This window comes from Mus pahari, chromosome 7 (assembly GCF_900095145.1).
Source record: "Mus pahari chromosome 7, PAHARI_EIJ_v1.1, whole genome shotgun sequence".
Classification (NCBI taxonomy): Eukaryota; Metazoa; Chordata; class Mammalia; order Rodentia; family Muridae; genus Mus; species Mus pahari.
Genome location: NC_034596.1, coordinates 110717847 through 110738273, shown reverse-complemented (window position 1 = coordinate 110738273; position 20427 = coordinate 110717847). Strand labels below are relative to the sequence as shown.

Genomic DNA, 20427 nt, shown 5'->3' with positions numbered 1-20427 from the left:
TGCTGAAGTGAACCGCTGCTGACATGCACATATACTGCACACGTGCTGAAGTGAACCGCTGCTGACATGCACATATACTGCACATGTGCTGACATGAACCACTGCTGACATCACATATACTGCACACATGCTGAAGTGAACCATTGCTGACATGCACATATACTGCACACATGCTGAAGTGAACCGCTGCTGACATGCACATATGCTGACTCCTTCACCCCAGCTCCGTCTCACTGTGGATCTGCACTTCTCAGTGGTGTTTCTAAAAGAGATGAATGTCCAAACCCTTGAGAAGTCAGATCTAAGTTCAGTAATCGCTGCTGGCAAGGAGGACATCTGCCACAAGAAGAGACTGGGAACACTGGACTCCACGGATGTGTACAACTAACATACGTGAATGAGCTAGGAGCATGGTACGTCAGCAGAGTAAAGCACACACTGTCTGCCTGGGTGTGAGAAGTCCTCTCCTACTGCCTCTATTCCAGAACAGCAGTGTGGGGTAAGAAACAGAACCAAACAGAATGAGGACAAATCACAGACAGCACGTGATAGGTCCTATGTTGTCTGGGCCATGGACTGCTGTCCACCTCTCTCTGTATGTCCCACTGGGTCTGGGTTAGCAAGATCCCTGAAGCGCTGACTTGGAAACTTACAGAGTCTTCTTGGTCACTATGGCTTCTGCCTGGCCTGTTGGATTTGCCAGGAGACTTGCTAGAAATAAGCAGTTTTCCAGCTTCCTGTGGCCACAAGACCATACTGTGGCCAGTTAAATCAGCTAAGGAAGGCACTCCAAGCTAAGAGTATAAGGACAACTTACAGGGTTGCCTTGAGATGGGAGGAGTAACTGTATTTCCCTGAGCCAGGATCACACAGGCGCTTCCAAAGCAGGGAACCAGACTCTGCCTCAGGCTGGAAGAGACCCCGTTCCCACTTGAAAAAAATAACACAAGCACGTGTTGTTTGTATCTGTCTTGAGTTCCCTCAACAGGAAGGTGCCCACTGTTAGTATGGTCAAAGGACAGCCTGAAGAAACTCCGAGTCATATATATCTCTGTCAATGAAACTATAATAATGTACCACTAGGCAGCACAGACTCTCCATCCTTGGTCATTGCAGAGAAAATATACCAGGGAAAGTCACAGCCCTGCCATGAAGCTATGTGTGTCAGCAAAAGGGCCTTGAATGGCTCTGGTGACTGACTCGAGACAGCTCATACCTCCTCCTCCCCCCTCATCTTCAGCTTCACAATACCCATGAATGACATTTGTTGATTTTTTTAAAATCTCAGACAGCATTTGTTGGGCTGGGAACAGGGTGAAGGAGGCAACAGTCGCTTTCAATTAGTCAAAAGGCAACAGACTGGCACACACTGGCTTTTAGCCATCACTAAAAGGCACACACATTTCATCTCAAGCCCAAGGGAGCATGTGTGCATGTACACATGTATGCTTCAAGCAGGACATAAAGAGTTCAGTGGTGAACACACCTTTTATTTATATCTAGGACTCATGAAGAGACTCTAACAACTTCCAAGATTAGGGAACAGCTGACAGAGAGACACCGGTAGAACACAATCGTTACAGGGAAAACACACCCTGCCTCTGCCTGTCATTCCTTCACAGAAGTCAGAAGTACTTTAGAGGATGCAAGCCTTACCAGGATCATGTGGCCAGTAGAGATGTCCATGTTGGACTGGACAGGCTCCTCAGACCAGGATGAAGTACTGCTCCGAGCCGAAGGACTAGGCATCGGCCCATCGCTGAACTGGGATGAGACACTGTTGATGCGTGATGCATGTGGTCCCTCAGAGCGATCCTGTGGCCTAACAGCCATACGCTGGCGGCATAGCTCCTGCAAGACAACCACAGGTACAGTCAAGGGATCAGTAGCCTTCAAGAAAACCTACTTAGAGGTCCTACAACACTGCAAACCCACCCTCTTCCCCTGCCCACTCAGTCTCAGTCAAGCCTACGCTAGAAGGAATTTTCTTTTGGCCACCAGACGAACCATAAGGATTCACCATGCCCATCAGTGTGTTTGAGGCACTTTCCTTATGCCCTGCGAGATCTACAGGCCACTGAAGCAAGTCGACTCTAAGAACAAACAGGTCAGTTCATACCTACGTGTACACATACACACGTGTACCCATGAGCAGACACAATCCCATCACCACATAGATTTCTAAAGCAGTCTTTTTGTCTTATTCTGGTCAAGAACAATGCAGAAGTTACATCAAGGTAGAATCTTTCCTTTCCCATTAGAAAACAGACCATGTGGGAGACCAGACCAGGAGTCTACTTTGAGGTAGGGACATCCTCAGTCTGGCATTTTCTTCTGTCCCCAAATAATCCCACTCTGAACAAATGTGAGGATCCTAAGATCTTGGCAGCATAACACTTTGGTTCTGGCACTGACCTTTGGCCTCTAGCTCCCACCTCCTGACAGACAAGAACTATTCTGGAAGCTTCTGAGAGTTAAGGCACTACACCGAGCCCCTCGGCATGTGAAGTAATGAAACAGTGACTTAAGTCACCAAAATGAAATGGTGTCAGGAAGGAATTGGAAAGTACAGCTGAGCCTGACAGAACAGCAGAAAAAAAGAATTGTGCTCTGGCCGCCAGTGTGTCCCAAGGGCAGAGGCAGAAGGTCAAAGAAAACAAGAATGTCTTCATCTTATTCACCCTGGGATGCTGTTATCCCTGGCTTCAGACATCCCCACAGAAGCTATCATTAGTGCAGAGACTGCCCCACCTTCATCTCAACACCTCTCTATAGTAGACACCCATGCTGTGACTTCTCTCCCCCACAGGTCCACAACACAGTTAAACCCCAACACTACTACAACAGGGGACCTCAACTGCAGCTGGTGGCCCATGAAAGCCTTGAGATTTGAAGGCAACTGAGATAGTGAAGGTCATCACAGGGACCCTGGATTCGAAAAGGAAGTAGGCAAACCCCAGAAAATAAGACCTCCTTGAGTGGGGAGGCCTCTGACACAAGGGGCCACAGGACCAGCTCGGCCCAGCCATTCCTTTTTCTTCATTTACCTGGGTTCCTCTTTTTCTTTTTTCTTTCTTTCTTAATTTAATTGTCAGCTCACTTTCTGACAATCTCAAAAACAAGGCAGAGCAAACCAACAGCCAAGCCCCATGTCCCCCAGAAGCAGCTCTTCTCAGGCTGATGGTGCAGGTTACTAACCTAAGCACATGCACACTTTGCTCCCTTTCTACCCACAGAAGGGAAGCCATGGATTCTGGCAAAGGGCTCCGGGAAGAAAATGTGCAGCGCCTCTTGTGGCTCACGATATTTAGCTCAGGCTGAGATTCAGGGTACCCCCAGGTTAAGCCTAGAGGAGGGACACAGGATGTCATAGTGGCCACATACCCATCTGTGCCATGAATCCCCCAAAGGAGCCTAGTCCTGTGTGGAATGTTGGCTGGGACACATACACTCTATGTGAACTTGGACAAGCCGTTCAAAACCTCCAACCCTGTGTCTTCCCTTCAAAACAGGAAATGATAATTGACACGAAAGAGTAAAAGCTCATGTGTATAGAATGCGTAGTACGGTGTGTTCCACAGAAAAAAATGCCTGATATCAACCAGCAGAGCTGACCCCACATGGCTGAAATAAATGTTAAAATAGTCCTCTAGGGCTGGGTGTGTAGCTCAGTGGGTAGAGTGCTTGCCTGGTATGCATGAAGCCCCTGTGTTCTGTCTTTTGTACCACATAAACCTGCCGTGACATTGTACACCTGGAATCTCAGCGCTGGGGAGGGGGAGACAGGAAGAGATGGAGTCTGACTGTCTGAATGAGAGGGGGTAGCTGTTGAGAAGGTGGTGGGCTAAGGATGATGCTGTGTGAAACCTTGGAGGCAAATCAGGAGAGGCATAGGGGTCCTGTCCAGAAGATCTGAGCCCCCACTGGCCTCCACTGCTGTGCAGGAAGGCTTTTCTGGTTCCTATTGTTTCCATGAGCCTGTGAGGATTAGCATTTCCACAGAGCTGCCCTGAGGATGCAGACACAAGGATACCGGAGCTACAGCATCATGGATAGAGAGAGATCTGGATGAAGCAGAGGACCTTAGAATCCGTTTGTCTCCTTCACCCCACCCCCATTGAGTTGTAGGATACACATCCCTAATTACCCACTAAATCATAATGCCTGGAGCCAAAATTCCTTCACTTCAGAGTCCTGGCTTCAGTGCTGTCTCTATGAACTTGAACACGCTGTCTAACCACTCTGTGCCTCAGTTTCCTCTCTTGTAAAATGTGACAGTGGAACTGACTTCACAGTTGTGGAGGGTTAAATAACCCAGGTGTGGAAGCACACTTGTAATCCCAGCCTTACATAGCCAGCCATAGTAAGATCTGTTCTCAAAACAAACAAAACCTATAGAATACTGCGGACACATCTGGCGCAGTGAGGTGCTCACGACCATCGTTTGCTTGTTCATCACTTAGAAAGGGATCTCGGGTCTGACCTCCTTGAGGTCACAGAACATTCAGAGCTGGGCTATGAACACACACGGAGCCTTCACAAGCAGCATGGTTATGGGCCACCAGGAGGGGCCCACTACTGAACAGCTCCTAGGGAGGAGACACCAGGGTAGCCTTGGGCTGAGTTCTGAACGAGGGTTTCCATGCTGAGCTGCCACAGAATGACAGCATCCCAGGGGAAGGAACTTGGTTCTCTGTCTCTCGCTGATGGTGGCACCACTCTAAGACATGGTTTTGAGTCTTCACTTGAGCTGCTCTGATCTGCCCGCCTCCTCGTGGCACACATCCTCTTAGCTATGAATAAGCTTTGCAGCTCCTCTTCCTCTATGGGGTAACCAGGGTCCACCGCAGGACCTCTCTTGCTTCGCAGGGTCAGAGAAGAATTGCTTCCAGAGGCTGACCGACCTTAGAAAACCGCTTCCACCCAGCTAGGGAAGGTCACTGTGCCCTGGCTCAAACAGTGACTTCATGGTCCTCAATGTACCTTAGACATCTCTGCAGCATATGTCACACCAGGATCATTCTCTTGGTTACACACTGCTCACACCTGGTACTACAGCCTGGCCCAGGACAAGCTAACCTACATCGCACCTGGGCCACAGTGGTCCTCCCATTTGCCTCATCCTACCAGTCTTCCAGGTCTGAGACCTGGGAACCTGTAGCAGCCAGTCTATGAGACCACAGTGCTGTAAGGATTGAGCACATGGAGATAAAAACCATATAAATGACATAGCAAACACATCCAGGACAAAGCCTCGGCTAAGGACATCCTGTGTGGATCCTGGGACTATGAAACAGCGAGTCCAACTTTCAATGTTTCTCCATGGGACAGAAAGAAATCTCTCTATAGCTCTGTTTGAGATATTTCACCTTTCCACTGCCGTCTCTCCCCTCACCTGTCTGCTGTGCTATGGTGTGTGTGTGTGTGTGCACGCACTCGCGTGCATGTGTGCACATGCTATGTATGCATACACCAGAGGTCAATGTCAGTGTCTTCCTCTAGCTTTCTCTTTTAAGAGAGGGTCTTACTGGGCAGCCTTGGCTGATATGAAGCACATGGAGCTTCCCCTGCCTCTGTCTCCCAACTGCTGCTAGAGTTAAAACATCAGGACCAACTCCACCTTAATTTTTTGAAATAGGGTTGCTCACCAAAATTAGAGCTGGCTGATCTGACAAAGCTAGCTAAATAATCATTGAGCCCCAAGTAGCCTCTTGCTCCTGCCTCCTTCATGCTGGCAATCCATCCATGCATCACCACACCTGGTTTTTCACAGTCCCTAGGATCCAAACTCAGGTTCTCAAGCTTATTTGGCACCAACTTCGCCAAGTCTATTGATCTGTAAAAAAATGGCCCAAGCCTGCTCTGTGCAGATCTAAGCTTCTGCTCTAGTCTAGGTGCGAATACTCCTGCGTTCCCTTCGAGAACTGGAAAGCTGTAACACATGCAGCCTCTGCGTGCTGCCGTGTCCTTCATCCAAAAAACACTGTCCATGCCTGAGAGGGTGAGCTCGCACACAGAGAGGCACACGACGGCAGGGCTTCCTCGCCTGCAGGTAAGGATGAAAGGCTGAGTGAGCACAAACATTTATATTGTAAGGATTCGAAGTCACAGCCTTTGGCAGCCATCCTGTGGGCACGGCAGGTGACTAGTGTGCTCCCTTGGTTCGTATCGCCCACATCCGTCACGCAGCAGTGGTGGTCAAGGTAGGGGCTGTGCCACACACACCTGAGGTGTCTGTGGGCAACTGACAAGCATGGTACAGATTGCATGCATGCCCTACAGGCGATACTCTGAGAAGCAGGTCCAGACAGAACTGTGAAAGAGAAGACAGTCTTCCGAACAGAAGATAACTGGCGATGCCAACTAAGCTGCATGAACATTCTTGGAGACAGCCTGGAGAATACCTGACTGAGTCGGGGAATTCTCCTCATCAATAACCTTGGCAGCAAACAGTCCTCTGACTAGAGATTCCCAAGTTACCCTCTAAGTGTCCTAAAGAACAATTCAGCTACACAGGCTTCTCCAAACCATCGCATCCGACTCTTCCCCAATTCCAACACTTCACCTGGGGCCACAAACCCTGCTGTGCATATAGAAATAGGTCTTCCCTTAGATGGACTGTGGGCTGATACTTGCCCCCCCCCCTAATTTAATAGAAAAAAAAGAAGACTCCCTAATATATGCAAATTCTGGATGAAGCCTAGTCCTTACCAAAGATACCATCTGTGAATGGGGACATCACTTCAGTGAGAGTAGCCCAGGGCTGTCAGGGCAGCCTGGAGTTCATCGAGAAGAGAGCCATCTTCCTAGCAGCTCACGACGCAGCAGCCAACAGGTGGCTGATTGCTTGGGAGTGAGAGAAGCCCATTTAACCAGGACACTATCAGCCTCAGATGCAGCTGTCGGGTCAAGGGTAGCTCCCAGAATTCCTTCAGATGTCCCACCCACACTGACCAGGAGCAGACAGCTTGTGCCATAACTACTTAGAAGGCTGGAGCTCAGCAGGAGGAGTGTGCCTGTGTGTGTCTGTCATCCGTGTGTCTGTCATCCGTATCTCATCCACACCCTTACTCTTCAACAGCAACAACAAAAGCCCAGGTATGTAAACTAAAATACATTTCCAGGTAGCAAAAGGGAACGCTGTGTCATACACTGTTTTCAGGATGTATACCTCTGGAAAGGGCTCTGTCTTTCTAAAACGAGGTCCAGATCTATCTGGAACAGGCCCTGTATCTCTGCAGTGGGACCCATGACTGGAGCAGGCTGTTTTCTCTGTGTCTTTCTGGAGAGGTCTGTTGGTTTGGGACACCTGGACTCCAGATTTTTGGCTGTGTGGCCTTTCATGTGTTGAGAAGATTGTCAAGGAAGTTAAGTGTAAGATATGTCAAAGGGTAGGTACATTGACAGCCATAGAAGAAGGATGTGACTTTGCAGATGGTACCCAAGGGGACAATTGTCAGTAAGGTGACTTGCCTCTGCTCTTGGGAAGCAAGCATCTCAGGCATCAGTGAGATGAGAAAAATTCCACAGAGGATGTGGAATCTGTTACCGGGGAGAGACAGAAGCAAGGTAGAGCCAAGATCTGTATACACAGTGTGGTATGGTGTCTCAAGATGAGACTCTGGAGCCACCTGCCCAACTGCAAGTCCCAGCTCTGGTGTTCACATCTGGTTGAGAATGGACAAGTTCTGTAAACCTCTGTGGCTCAGTTTCACGATCTGTGAAGTGGGAACGACAACAGGACTCCTCTGGAGGGGTGCCGGGAAGAATCTAAGTTACTGCTTGTGACGCACAGAACACAGTTTGGTGCCTACTAAGCATTCAGTCAGGGCACCTGTGTCTTGTCAGACACTGAAATGTCAGAGCCCCAGGTGCACAGGGAAGGCAGCACCAGCCGCTGATGGAATTCACTCTCTGGAGGCCCTTATTCCAGGATACTGTGTTCTCATGAGGCCAAGGACCCACAGAGCTGTCCCCACTGGAACAAGGCATCAGCTCCACAGCACGGTCGTTTTGACATCTAATCTCTCTATTTACCAAGGACACTGGCCACCCCATTGCACCCCAATCTTCCAGTCAGCACAGAAAGACAGAGAAGGTTTCAGGTCTATAGCAAGGGAGAGGAGGGCCTAACCCTTGAGTCTCGTCGAAGCCTCTCCCCAGTTAGTAAGTCAAGGGTTCCAACACAAAGGCTGCTGACAGAGTTAATACTTCCTCTTCCTTGGAGCTGGTTTTTGCTAAAACAGTAACCAAGTGTGCTTAAGGCCAAAGTCTGTATGACTTTCAAGTGCGTCTTTATTCTTTTCCCAGATAATTTTCTAGGAATCTCTCTCTCTCTCAAAAAAAAAAAAAAAATGCCGTTTAAAGTAAAAGGAAAACAATCTTACCTTTTCTGTAACCGGTGACCTAGCATTTTACCATTCCAGAGCTTCCCACCCAAAGCACAAGAACCACCTGTGATCTCACTTAGGTTTCTTATCGGCCCTCTTGAGATGGAGCTCCGGAGGCCAGGGAGATGCACGCGGCGGCTGCTGTAGGCGTTTAGCTGCCGCCTTTGAGAAGCTGGTGCCTGTGCTCTCCGATGGTCCTGCTGTTTTCTCCGAATGCCTTTCCTTAATCTTCATGCTGACTTTTGTGTTGAAACATGAGGGGTTGGAGAGATGGTTAAAAGGTCCTTGCTACTCTTGCAGAAGACCTGGGTTTGGTTCCTAGCATCCATGTGGTGGGTCGTTGCCATCTGTAACTCCTATTCTAAAGGACCTAACACCCTCTTCTGGCCTCTGAGGGCACCAGCCTTGCATGTAGTCAACACACATAATTGCAGGCAAGCATTCATGCACATTAGAAAATAATCCTAGAATTTTTTTTATTAAAGAAGTCTTTTCATAAGCTCTATCTCTGCTTCATATAGCTCTCCCTGAAATTGTTTTCTGTAGAAAAGCTCAGTCTCTGGTTTTACATGAGTCAAGGTTCCTAAAAGATTAAGGGAAGACTCTTCAAGCTGCTGCAGGTGACAGTGTGGAGCTGTGGCCCTATCCCTAACACTAGCTCTTAATGCTGTTTGACTTAACCATAGCAGTGTGTGAGCCACAGCATTTTAATATGTTCACATGGCTTATGACTTGCAGAGAAAGTCAATATCCAGAGCCCACTGGAGGCTAGTGTGCAAGCCCAGGGCACTGGGCCCCAAGCACTGTCACCAGTGCCCGGTGTGGCCTATGCTCGGTCTCTGTGCCCTTGAAGCTGTTTCTCTAGAACAGTCTGTGTGGAGTCCCCACAACCTGCATCAGTTCTGGACTGGGAAGCAGATGCCACCCAGAACAGGTCCTTGGGACATAAGGACACAGAGTCAGCTTGCAGAGATACACACCTGCCTTGTGAAGCCATCATTGTCTCTAGCTGTATAGCCGTTTGTTTGTGCTCTGTGCTGAGCTCAGGCCCTGGGAGGCTTTTGCAGGGTCCTCCAAGTATTTTATACTTCTTTATAGCACAATTTGCAAAATAAGTTGAATAGGATTCTGGGGGCAGAAATTCATCCATACACACAATAAGCAAATGCCTCATTTCTCAGCCTCACGTCTGACGGGGAAAATTACAGAGCGGGGAATCACTCCCAGAGAAAAGACCTGTCACTCTCAAATTCCAGCAAAAGACCAGGACTACAAAGGCTGGGGAACGTTCCCGCACCTTTCGAGGAACAATCAGCACAAAGCTGTGCCTGACGGAGTGTGCACACAAAGGCCGCCTGGGATTTTTAGGGTTATTGGTGGAGCATAATTAGTAGTAACAGGACAAAAGTAAGGAAGAAACACACAAAGGCACAGAGGAAAAATGGTTCATTACGATGTGCTGGGCGGGAGAAAGGCCAATTACTCTGCAGGTTGGACACAACCCCAGGAGGCCGCCCTGAACCCAGGAGCCCTGGGGAGCTGCTGGTCTCCACTGCAAGGACAAGGGCAGTGGGCACACAGTGTCTTTAGGCACCTGCCAGACCCAAATGGTGGAGAAGAGCCCCGTGCTCTCCCAGCTCCATGGGATGAGGGTGTGTGACCGCAGGGTGTCCTGTCTAAGGAAGAAGGAGCCAGGCTGGAACCAGGCACTGGGAGGCACTGGCCACTGATGATCTGTGGGTGGCTTTGACTTTATTTTTCATTTTGTTTATTAGTGCTTACCCATTTGAACATATACTACTTTTATAATAAGAATAACCAGTAGAAGTCATGTTTAAAATTCATAACATTCTACGTTCAATGTGACATTTACAAAGCAGGTAGGGACCAGTGTCTTTCGGGATGAGAAAGAACGCCCAGAGAGTATTTCTTATGTAATTATGTGTCCTCATTCATAGCTTAGCTTTATTTCAGTGGCTTTTATGTCATCCTGAGCTAACAGTTATGGAGGAGAACTCTCAGTCCTAAATGAGGTTGGCTGCTTCACATGAACATCCCAAAGGGTCTCCCTGATGAGAGCTGTGGGTAGAGCAAGCCTCCACTGCCTTCCTCACTCAAGGTCAAAGCAACAGCAGGCCCTTTACACACCTGTCCTTCACTCAGCAGAACACTCACTCTCAACTCTGCTATTAAGCCACGTGGCCATCACCTCTGGGTGATGTGGTTCCAGCACGTCCAGTGAGCCCTTTTCTGGTTCTTAGCTTCAAGGTTCCCAATATACGCATGAGCTTTTATACTTCCACTCGGGCAGATGCTGGCTATCCACACATCAGGAAGACAGCCTTGCTGCCAGGCTCTGGACTGCTGTCTGACACCCACTGCCTCCTGGGATTCCCTGTGCCTTAAGAGCTGAGCTCTATGGCAGTGTGTGCACAGCTGGGTGATCCGAGGTGCTGTGCTTCACGGCACTGTGACTGAACAAAACAGTGCCGCTGGGACGTCAATGTTTGTCGAGCAGTACTGAGTAATGTTCCCCGTTTTGCAAGATGTTTTCTCAAAATAAAACTTAAAGACAGACACATTTCAACTGACATAAGAGAAAGATAGCTTTTACCATTCTTCCCAATCTGGAACTGTTTCGGCAGCATCTGACACTAGTAACAGACAACACAGCTACTGCAGGCACACCAGGCTCCTCAGAGCGCTCATCTCAGCCAGCCACAGTATAACCACATCTACGATGTTTCAGTCCATCCTGCCTCCCAAACCAAGGGTAGGGTCATTCCAGTCTTGTGGGTTGCCCTGGTGCTGTTTGTATTCTGATGTTAATTCTTCTTTAAGAGGGAAGATCTGCCCCAAGCAGGGGGAGATCATGTACTCAGGTGATTTCATGTGAACCTTCTCCCCATTCTAGGTGGTCAAATAAAGGCCGGAGCCCGTGATTGGGCAGTGGAAGGGAAAGGTGAGGTTTTAGAGAGTCAGGGAAGAGAGGAAGTAGATGGAAGAAGACAGAGGAAGAGGAGGTGGAAGGAAGATGGAGCAGAATTCAAGTCCTGAAGAAGCCACAGTAGCAAGGATCTCATAGCAGGGGGGTAGAGTAGTGTAGTGGTAAATCTGCCCAGTCTAGGCGTGCAGCTTGTAAATATTGTAACTGAGTGTGTGCTTTTGCACAGGCATATTGGGGTTGGAGATTTACTACAACACTGTCTTCTGTTCCCAGGGTAGAGGGCCCACAACGGGGGCTTCAAAAGACACTTGTCTGTAGCACCCAGGTAGGTAGTGTACTTTAAGAGTCCTGGACACACCACACCAGAGAGTAGTGTGAGTCCTTGAAAGAGCCACCACTTAGAATGAAAGTCAAACCCTGCCAGCAGCAGCCCAAGCTTCCTGAGTGATACGTGAGAAATCTCTTGGTTCTCAGTGGCCCTGGAAGAGGAGAGCTGGGAATGTGATCTCCTGCCCCACTTCAAACTACCAAAGATGTAGGCATCTCTTCTGACTTGCAGGCAGCTCAATGCCTGGAGGTGAGGACCTGAAACTAAATCACTCCTTAGGCTCAGCAGCTGCCAAAAGTTACTGACTGACATGCCCCAGAGCTCAACCACAGCGCGGCTCTCACTGAAACAGTCCTTCTCTTTCAAGGTTTCATCTCTGGTGTTTCTGAGGAACAGGTCATTGAAATCAGGGGAGCAGTGTAAGAATAAAAACACGAGGTAGCAATTCAATGAGCAGAGCATGCTCGCTCTTACATAATCCACGGCCAAGACGGGTTTCTATATGAAGTTGCAATGCTTCACCTGAAAGTGGGATCTTCAGACACAGAGCAGGGAACACTGAATGCCACACCCAGACTCTTCTGGGTGCTTCAGGAGGGTGGGCAACACAAAAGCAACTCCTAGCTGCAGCTTATAGGACAGGAAAATAAAACATCTGAGCACTCCCCACACTGGAACATTCAAGTGCTGGGGGGGGGGCAGTAGTGAATCCCAAGCCCACCAAGGCCCCAGGATCTCAGCAAAGGAAACCAGCCTTCCTTGGACATTCATGACTCAGTTTCAAATCGGAGAGTTTGAAATAGCCGAGTCAGTGGGAAATCAATCATTTGTCTTTGGGGGCAGCATGGACCTGTCTTGGAGAGGCTGGGACCTTCCCAGCATTCTATTTAGTAAAAGGCAATGGGCAATCACCACTGACATCTTCACTAGCAACATCTGTAGTATACTTCTCACATGCTCTTCCAGTCTCTGGGAATCATGCACAGTGGTTTTCAAGGGTTGGAAATAGCCTCCCTGCACAGCGGCTCTTTACACATCAATATCTTAGTTCAGTGTATTGACTGCTTTTCATTGATCACCCAAAGGCCCCCTGCCAGGTGCTGCAGTCTGTGCAGATGCGGCCCTGGGTGTGTGTGTGTGTGGGGGGGAACTGAGGCAGGCCTCAGTCCAGTGCTGGAGGCAGGGCAGGTCATACAGGAAGAGTGGCAACTGCAGGTGTGCACAGCTATAAACAGGGAGGGTGTGAACGGGGGAGGGGGTGAAAGCCCCAGGACTCAGCCTGGTTTTCAGATGAGGTTAGTCCCCTGGGCCAGAATGGGGTCTGAGCACACAGGGCTGACAGATGGGAATGGTGGGCACTGAGGAGAAGCAGGGCCTCTCCAGGGCGGGGGTCAGAACAAAGACTCGGAGCAGAAGAGCCCAGGAGTGGCTTGAGGCTGGGAGAAGAGGGGCCTAGGACACAAAAGGTATTCAGGCTTCCCATTCTGCCGTTGCTTAATTAAGCCAAAGGGCAGGGCCATAGAGGCTGTGTGTGTGCTGAAGCAGCTGCTCCGGGACTCATCAACCCCTTCCCCCTCTTCCCTCTCCACCCTCTCCTCCAATGCAGATCTCAGAAAGCACAGGAGTGCCAGAATGCCTCTGTGTGTGGGGTGTGGGGGTGTGGGGGTGGGGTCAGGTGGCCGTGTGCAGGTCCCTGTCTGGGGTTTCATGTCCATAACACTACTGAGGGTCTCCCTGCACCTGAGTGACAGAGCCTGCTCCCCTGTTGGAGGGAAACTTATGAGTGGGCAGGGGTCCGACTTGTCCAGAGGAGGGAATGACACTGCTGGCAAGAGCATCTTCCCCACTATGGCACAGCTCTGCTGCACAGCTGCCCTGAGTCAGCCTGAGGCATGGAGCTTCGAGCCACCATGCAGGCAAAGGTGAGGAAGCAGAAAGCCACCGTACAGCCCCACGTCCATCCATCCGAGCCAAGGCATCAGCTCCAGAAGTGTGGCCGATTCCTGCGCTCCTCAGTTTCACTTGGGGAGGGGGAGTCACTTAAGGCTTGGCATTTTTATTCTAGGAGAGAGAAAAGCCACAGGGGTCTAGGTGGGGTCTGAATAACACCCAGGTCTGCAAAGTAAGAATAATTTCCATCTCAATTAATTGTCTTGATTTACTTCTGAAACTTTATTTTCTCCTGCTTAAAACCTTTCTGTCTCTGTGCAGAGCACTGGGTGTGCTTGCCTAGTGCTTTTTCATGGGGACGAACTATCTGGCTTTGCTCCTGGGCGTCTGATCTCTGGCTTCAGTATATTTCGGGGCCTATACAAGAGTATTCTGTGGGTGCTTCTTTATGTAAGTCGGCTTCACTGTCTTTGAGGGGAGAAAAAAGGAAAATGGCAGCACTCTTTATCTATATTAAAAAGAACAAAACAAAAACAAAAACAAGGCTTCCAGCTACCCTCAGCAGATTTTGGTTCCCGTATAGTTGGTGTGACAGTCGCCCTGTACACAGGTTATGCATAAACTTTTCTAATGGATCTGCTATGCTATGTCACAAGTCACATTGAATTCTTCAAACACCATGGTGTCCTGGAGTTTTAGACAGTCACTTTTACTTACTAATGTAATTATAATAATTAAGTAACTGTATGTATGGACACATACAACCTTACATCCAGATACTTAATTCTGCTGGTTGTAATACAAGATTTGCCAAAACAAATCTTGTGGGCTCAGAATGTAGTTCTGTTGGTAGAATGTTTGTTTTTATAGAGTCCTGGTGGGGTTTTTTCTTTTATTTATTTATTTATTTACTTACTTACTTATTTTCAACTTGAGACAAAAGCTAGAGTTTTCCAGGAAGAGAAAACCTCAATTGAGAAAATGCCTTCCTCAGGTTGGCCTGTAAAAAGGTCTGTAGGTCATTTCTTTGATTTGTGATTGATGTGGGAGGACCCAGCCTACTGTGTGTGGTGCTGCTATCCCTGGGTCCTGGGTTGAAAAGAAATCCAGCCTGGCAAGAAAAGGAGCAAGCCAGTACCCAGTGTCCCTCTGTAGCTTCAGCTTTAGCTGCTGCCTCCAGGTTCCTGCTTGAATTTCTGCCCTGGCTTCCCTTCATAATAAATTGTGATGTTGACGTGTAAGCTAAATAAACCTTTCCCCCCCCCCCAAGCTACCTTCAGTTATGCTCTTTTACCACAGCAATAAACTAAGAGAAAACGGAGGCACTGAACACACACAAAGCCCTGGTTTCAATGTCCAGTACTATGTACCAGTCATCCTGGTACATACATGAAAGCCAACACATTTGGGAAGTAGAGACAGGAGGAGCAGAGTTCAAGGTGAGCCTGGGCCATGTAACGTTGTCTCAAAAGAAAATCTTTAAAGACTGCTGGCTCTTTTGTGTTTGTATAAATGACCCACCACACTCCCATCATGATTGCCAGTAATTTTCCTAAGCAGAAACTGAACACTTGGGGCATCAGAGTAAAAGTGGGATTATCTGGAATGAAGGAAGAAAAGAAGGAGGGGGGAATAGGGAGGGAGGGAAGGAGGGAGAGAAAGACAGAGGTAGAGACAGAGACACAAAGAGAGACAGAGACAGAGATACAGAGAGAGACAAAGAAAGGCACACACAGATAGACACACACACACACACACACACACAGAGAGACAGAGAGACAGAGAAAGACAGAGACAGACACAGAGAGAAAGACAGAGAAAGGCACACAGATACACACAGAGAGAGGCACACACAGAGAGAGACAGAGAGAGGCAGAGTCAGAGAGACAGAGAGGGAACAGGGTTCTCACTGTGAACAGGCACAGTCACTCCCAGACCTACACTGAAACCACCTGCCCCTTTGCCTTTCTCAAGCTTCTGCCTTGAGCCTCAAGGAGACTCCTTTTCTTTGGTCTCCTCCTTTCTCCCGGGCCAATCCCAGGCTCTTATTTGCTCCAAGTCCTCATAGTCCTCACCTGCTGCTACCCTGAGCTCTTATGGCATCTTCAGAGTCAATGCTCTGAAGCATTGTCACCTTAACAATGCTTGAAGTCAGAGTCTCTACCAGGAAAGCACAACACTGGAGCCCATCACCAACACTGGTGCCACCTTCATAAGAAACCAAGTTTAGCAAGTCCTGGCTAGCTTGGCACATTCTCCTGTTAGAAGATATACGTTTTGTGGTCTCGCTCCATTCTTTGCAATTCTCAGGCCTTAATGTTGCCCGGGTCTCCTGAGGTGTTCACATCTCAGGGTCAGCTCCTGGTCCAGGGGCTGAGGACAGAACCCATACCCAGTGAGGTTACCACCCAGGGCTGGAAAGAAGAACAGAGGAGTATTGGGTGCCAGACCCAAGGGGGTGTCCCAGAGATCTGGAGCCTAACGGGAGCCTGTCAGCTGCTCAAGAGCCCTTGCAGCACAGAGGAGCATCCTCTGCACATTTTCTCCCAGGCCTCAGGTTAAACGGCTTCCCCAGGTTGGGTTTACACTTTGCTGGGTTGACATCCTTCACCCCACAGTCCTTCCTGGTCTGACTGTGCAATTACTTTCCTCAAAGCTCTCTCTGTATGGCTAGGGAGCTCCCCTTTGTGTTCCTGGGCTTCACCATGCCCCTTTCCCTGCCAGTGTAGATCTGTTGAGAGCTTCCTGAAAAGCGGCACTACCCGTGGGTGACATCATCACACACTGGAGCACGTCGTCCCCTGCCTTTGCCCACAGTCTGCTCCGCAGCTGGCATAGTCACCTTAGAAACCGAGACCTTACAAGTACTTCACTCCTACACTGAGGCTCTTCACCCTAGGGAGTTGCCAGCTTTGTTGAATATGGACCAAGGAGTCACTTGCCCTGGCTGCAGGGATCCTCTGTCCTGGAGGGAGTCCCGCTGTGCTGTGTGAGTCTGTCTGCTTTCTGTTTGGATGCACACAGCTCACCCACGTTCTCTTTACCTGCTCCCACCTCCTAGTGTCCCCCTTGGTATGTGTTAGCTCCCCATTTCTGCTACTCCTTTTTAAGCCCCAGCCGAGCCCACCTCTATGTTCCTGTCTACTCAGCTTTTATCCCAGAGATCTGACTAACTGGCAGCAGGACTCTCCTCACTTGCATTCCCTACCCAGGCACTCTCACCTTGGTGTGACCTTGCCAGGTATTGAAGGATATAACTCTATAGATCCTTAATGCTGACCAGCACCACCCAGCACTATCTGAAGGCCCTAGACTCAAGACCACAGAAACATCTTAGCCCCTCCAGCTACATCCCACAAAAGTTCCCCCCTCTCTGTGGGTCTTCCCTGTTTCTACTAGTATATGTTTTCTTTGCAGATTGTACTTCTGAGACACTCTGAATCAAGATCCAAGACCAAATCGACACCATCTATGGGAAAACACATGGCAAAATAGAGACGTGTGTCGGGACCCCACACAACTTGTAGGTCCATCACTCATCAGAACATACTTCATAAAGCCCCAAATCACCTTTGGCTCTTAGTTCAAATAATGAGAAAGAAAGAAATTTACAAGATGAATAATGCAGAAAGAATTCAGTTCAGCAGATAAGGAGACACAGACCATTGTTCTTTGCCTATGGTCACTAAAAACGAGAGGCTGCCCATCCATCAGAACTCACAGATCATACTGCCCTTTCTACAGCCTGCAAGCACACTCCCAGCACTCGGTGGCTGGAATCAGAAGTCTTCACTACTGCGCCATCCTGAAGTGGATCCATGATTTCTGCCTTAATGCCTAACCTGCTTGATCTGAGGCATCTCAGCCATCACAGAATGCCTTACCCACACTCCTGCATGGTTGGTCTCTCTTCTTCTACGACCCCTCCATTTGTAAGCTGACCACAGGAGACCCATCTGCTAGAAAAGCTCCTATTATCTTAGTATCACACCATGCTCCACCTAGATGTTTGCTGTACCTAGCATCTCATCTCTAAACAGTCACAAACCAAGAAGTGAGGGGTGTCCCTATTTTCTATCTTCTGTAGGTCCTTCTACCATGGGAGGACTTGGGTGATAGGTTGAGGGTGTCATGAACACATGGGTGACAGGTGAGTGCTGTGGTCAGAGTGTGTGCCTAGTCTAGAAGCTGCTGCCCTAATATGGTCCGTGAGTGAGTATCACTGGAGATGCGGGGCAAGTCATGGGGCATTTGGTGTCAGTTTTGCTCTTCTGTCAAACAGGGAAGCAAGGACCTCAGCTCAAATGATCCTTGCGGCTGTCCTTTACAGAGCTGGCTGAGGGAACAGAGTTGAAGAATGTGCGGAGGGAACCCCAGAAGGGGTAGCGGCCATCAGAGCAGTTTCCAGTTTTACTAGAGGTGGCTTTTGGCTTTCCCTTGATTCTAGAAGTAAAATTAATAAGGTAAGCTAGAAGCCTCCCCGTGCTTCTGAGAGGACTCACACTTCCCAAAGATGCCACTCACCTGCCCCGCACTATCTAGACAGCAGAAAGTAGCCAAGAAAAGCCACCTCTGGCATAGGAAGGCTAAAGTAATGACCGTTATTCCTCTCTATCCCTCACATAAAGCTTCTTAGGAACTTTTATTTAAGAAATGAATGGGTCTGTTAATAAACCACAAAAGTAAAATCAAACAGCACCATATTAACAAAAGGAAACCATCAAATCAGGCCCCAGGACCCTCATGAACTATTGGCTCCAATACCTCTTACTTCTACATGCCTCACTAAGTGGCTTGCTAATTTTAAAGACCAGCTAACTAAGAGTGTCCTGTGGTCTAGGACAGATGGCATGCTGTACTTTGCTTACATATCTCTCTGGCCATCTTCCAGGTTTTGGTGTTCTCTGAGGATGGGCCTCACCTCAGGAGCTGTGCCTGAGGAAGCATTTCTTGCCCAGGCGCCTCTGTAGAACAGGCATGCAGTCACTGGGAACTGTATGCTTTGAAGTTTACAAGTTTATGAGAAGAATGAACTCTAAACGGCTTCCCTCTGGAAAAATGCTCAGGCCTGAGCTTGCAGAAGCACTCTGGTCACTGCAGCTCAGCATACACATGTTTTATCAGGGAATGGGCACATAGACATATGATATGCCTCAGACAGGGATCGGGCAGATGCTGCAGACAGGACACAGACACAGGCTTCAGACAAGGAGTGAACACATGCTACACACAAAGAATGGGCACATGCTTCAGACAGGGAATCAGACATTGAGGACTGATGGGCAACTGTCTCTTTGGCATGTTTCCTTGGATGTCACAGTCCAATCTCAAGACACATGCAATTTGTTACCAATTCAAGGGTCATTTAACATGTGCTTAATTTATAGCATGGCCCAGTAATGTTTCAGGACATCATAGGCCCGGGAAAAGCAGGAGGAGCCCCCCTTGGAAGTGCTGACTGCCCTACACTCTGTAATGTTTGCAAAGATAAAATAGAAGCACGCCAGTTCTCAGGGCTGACTGTTCATTAAGCAGAATTGTCCCTAACAACATTACATGTTAGGGTGTCTGTCTAATTTTGAAACAAAAGAGATTTTGCTTCTGGGATATTTACACAAAAATATTACTTCAACCTGAAAATTTACTCATAAAACTGGGACAGCTATCCCAAAACACATAGTTGAGTCCAACGGAAAAGGCTTTCTTGAAACCTGTGGTGGGGTCAAGTGTGTCCGGGAGGAATTCAGTGTGTTTCTGACTTAATTAGAAGGCATCCAATCCTTTCCCCATTACATGACTAGTGATTACACCAATTATGGAAGATTGAAGTCACCTCGACAAAGAAGGGTCTATTAATTCATAGGAGGATGAACCAATGTGTAACTGGTCCTCTTCTCCAGAACCCAGCTTTCTTCCCTCAGCAGAGGTGAGCAGGTCCCTCAGTACAAGCGCACAGAGCACCCTCAGAGTGCAGCAATCACAGGGCTTTGTCATTACATTAATAATCATGGCTAATGGAAGCCACAACAACCAAGCGACATTTAGTGAGTCCATTTTCAGGCAGGCCCCTAGCGTGATGCACCCTTTCCTCTGGGTTTGGTTCCAAAAGGCCTCCAAGTACACAAGGAAGCCTGCTGGGTATTGTGAAATAAACCATCAAAAGAGAAGTTGCTGAACATTCTGCAAGAGTCTTTGCCCCTGTGTCGGGGAGGGAGAGTGGGCCAGTGGAATACTAAACTCACTGCTCAGAGATGATCAAAGCCAAAAAAAAAAAAGATGCAGAATTCAAAGGGACTAGGAGAGAAGAGGGGAGAATGCCTTCCAATCATCTAACAACTTATTTTTGGCATAGTTTTTACCCAATCACCTCCCACAGAACTGGGACACCTGCGTGAGTAAGAGGCACAAAGTACCCAGGGACTGACCATCATGGTTTTGTGCCTTTCAATGAGTGGATACACAGACCTACATGCTCATACAGGCATGTAAGCATGTGCACGTGCACAAACATAGCATAGGAAGGCAATTATAAAAAAAAAAAAAAAACAGTAAAGAAAGTTGTTTTGTTTTTGGGTTATGTGGGGGGTTAGGTCATGAAGGATAGGCGTAACTCAAGCATGTTTTATAAATTTAGAGGAAAACAACATATTGAAGCAATGAGGAAAGCTCTGTTGAAGTTCACAGTGACCTTTGAACATGTATTTCAGCTGTCCAAAATTTAAAAGCATGAACAAATTAAGCTTCACTGTATTATCTGAGGTGGCTGTGGCTAATACCTTGGAACAAGATCAAAAGCAAGAACCTGCCAAGAAGATTTGGTTTTCAGAAGGGGAGATGGGAAGGAGAAGGAGGGGGGAGAGAGAGGGTGGGGG

The 20427-nt window shown here is 48.4% G+C and overlaps 1 protein-coding gene across 1 annotated transcript in view; it reads right to left on the bottom strand.

Annotated features, from left to right (window-relative positions):
- Ptprn2 (protein tyrosine phosphatase receptor type N2) overlaps positions 1–20427 on the bottom strand; it is a 755793-nt gene that overhangs the window by 90829 nt on the left and 644537 nt on the right. The window contains exon 14 of the mRNA XM_021201639.2: positions 1657–1851. Coding sequence (XP_021057298.1) covers positions 1657–1851 — 195 coding nt within the window. The remainder of the gene's footprint in view (positions 1–1656; positions 1852–20427) is intronic.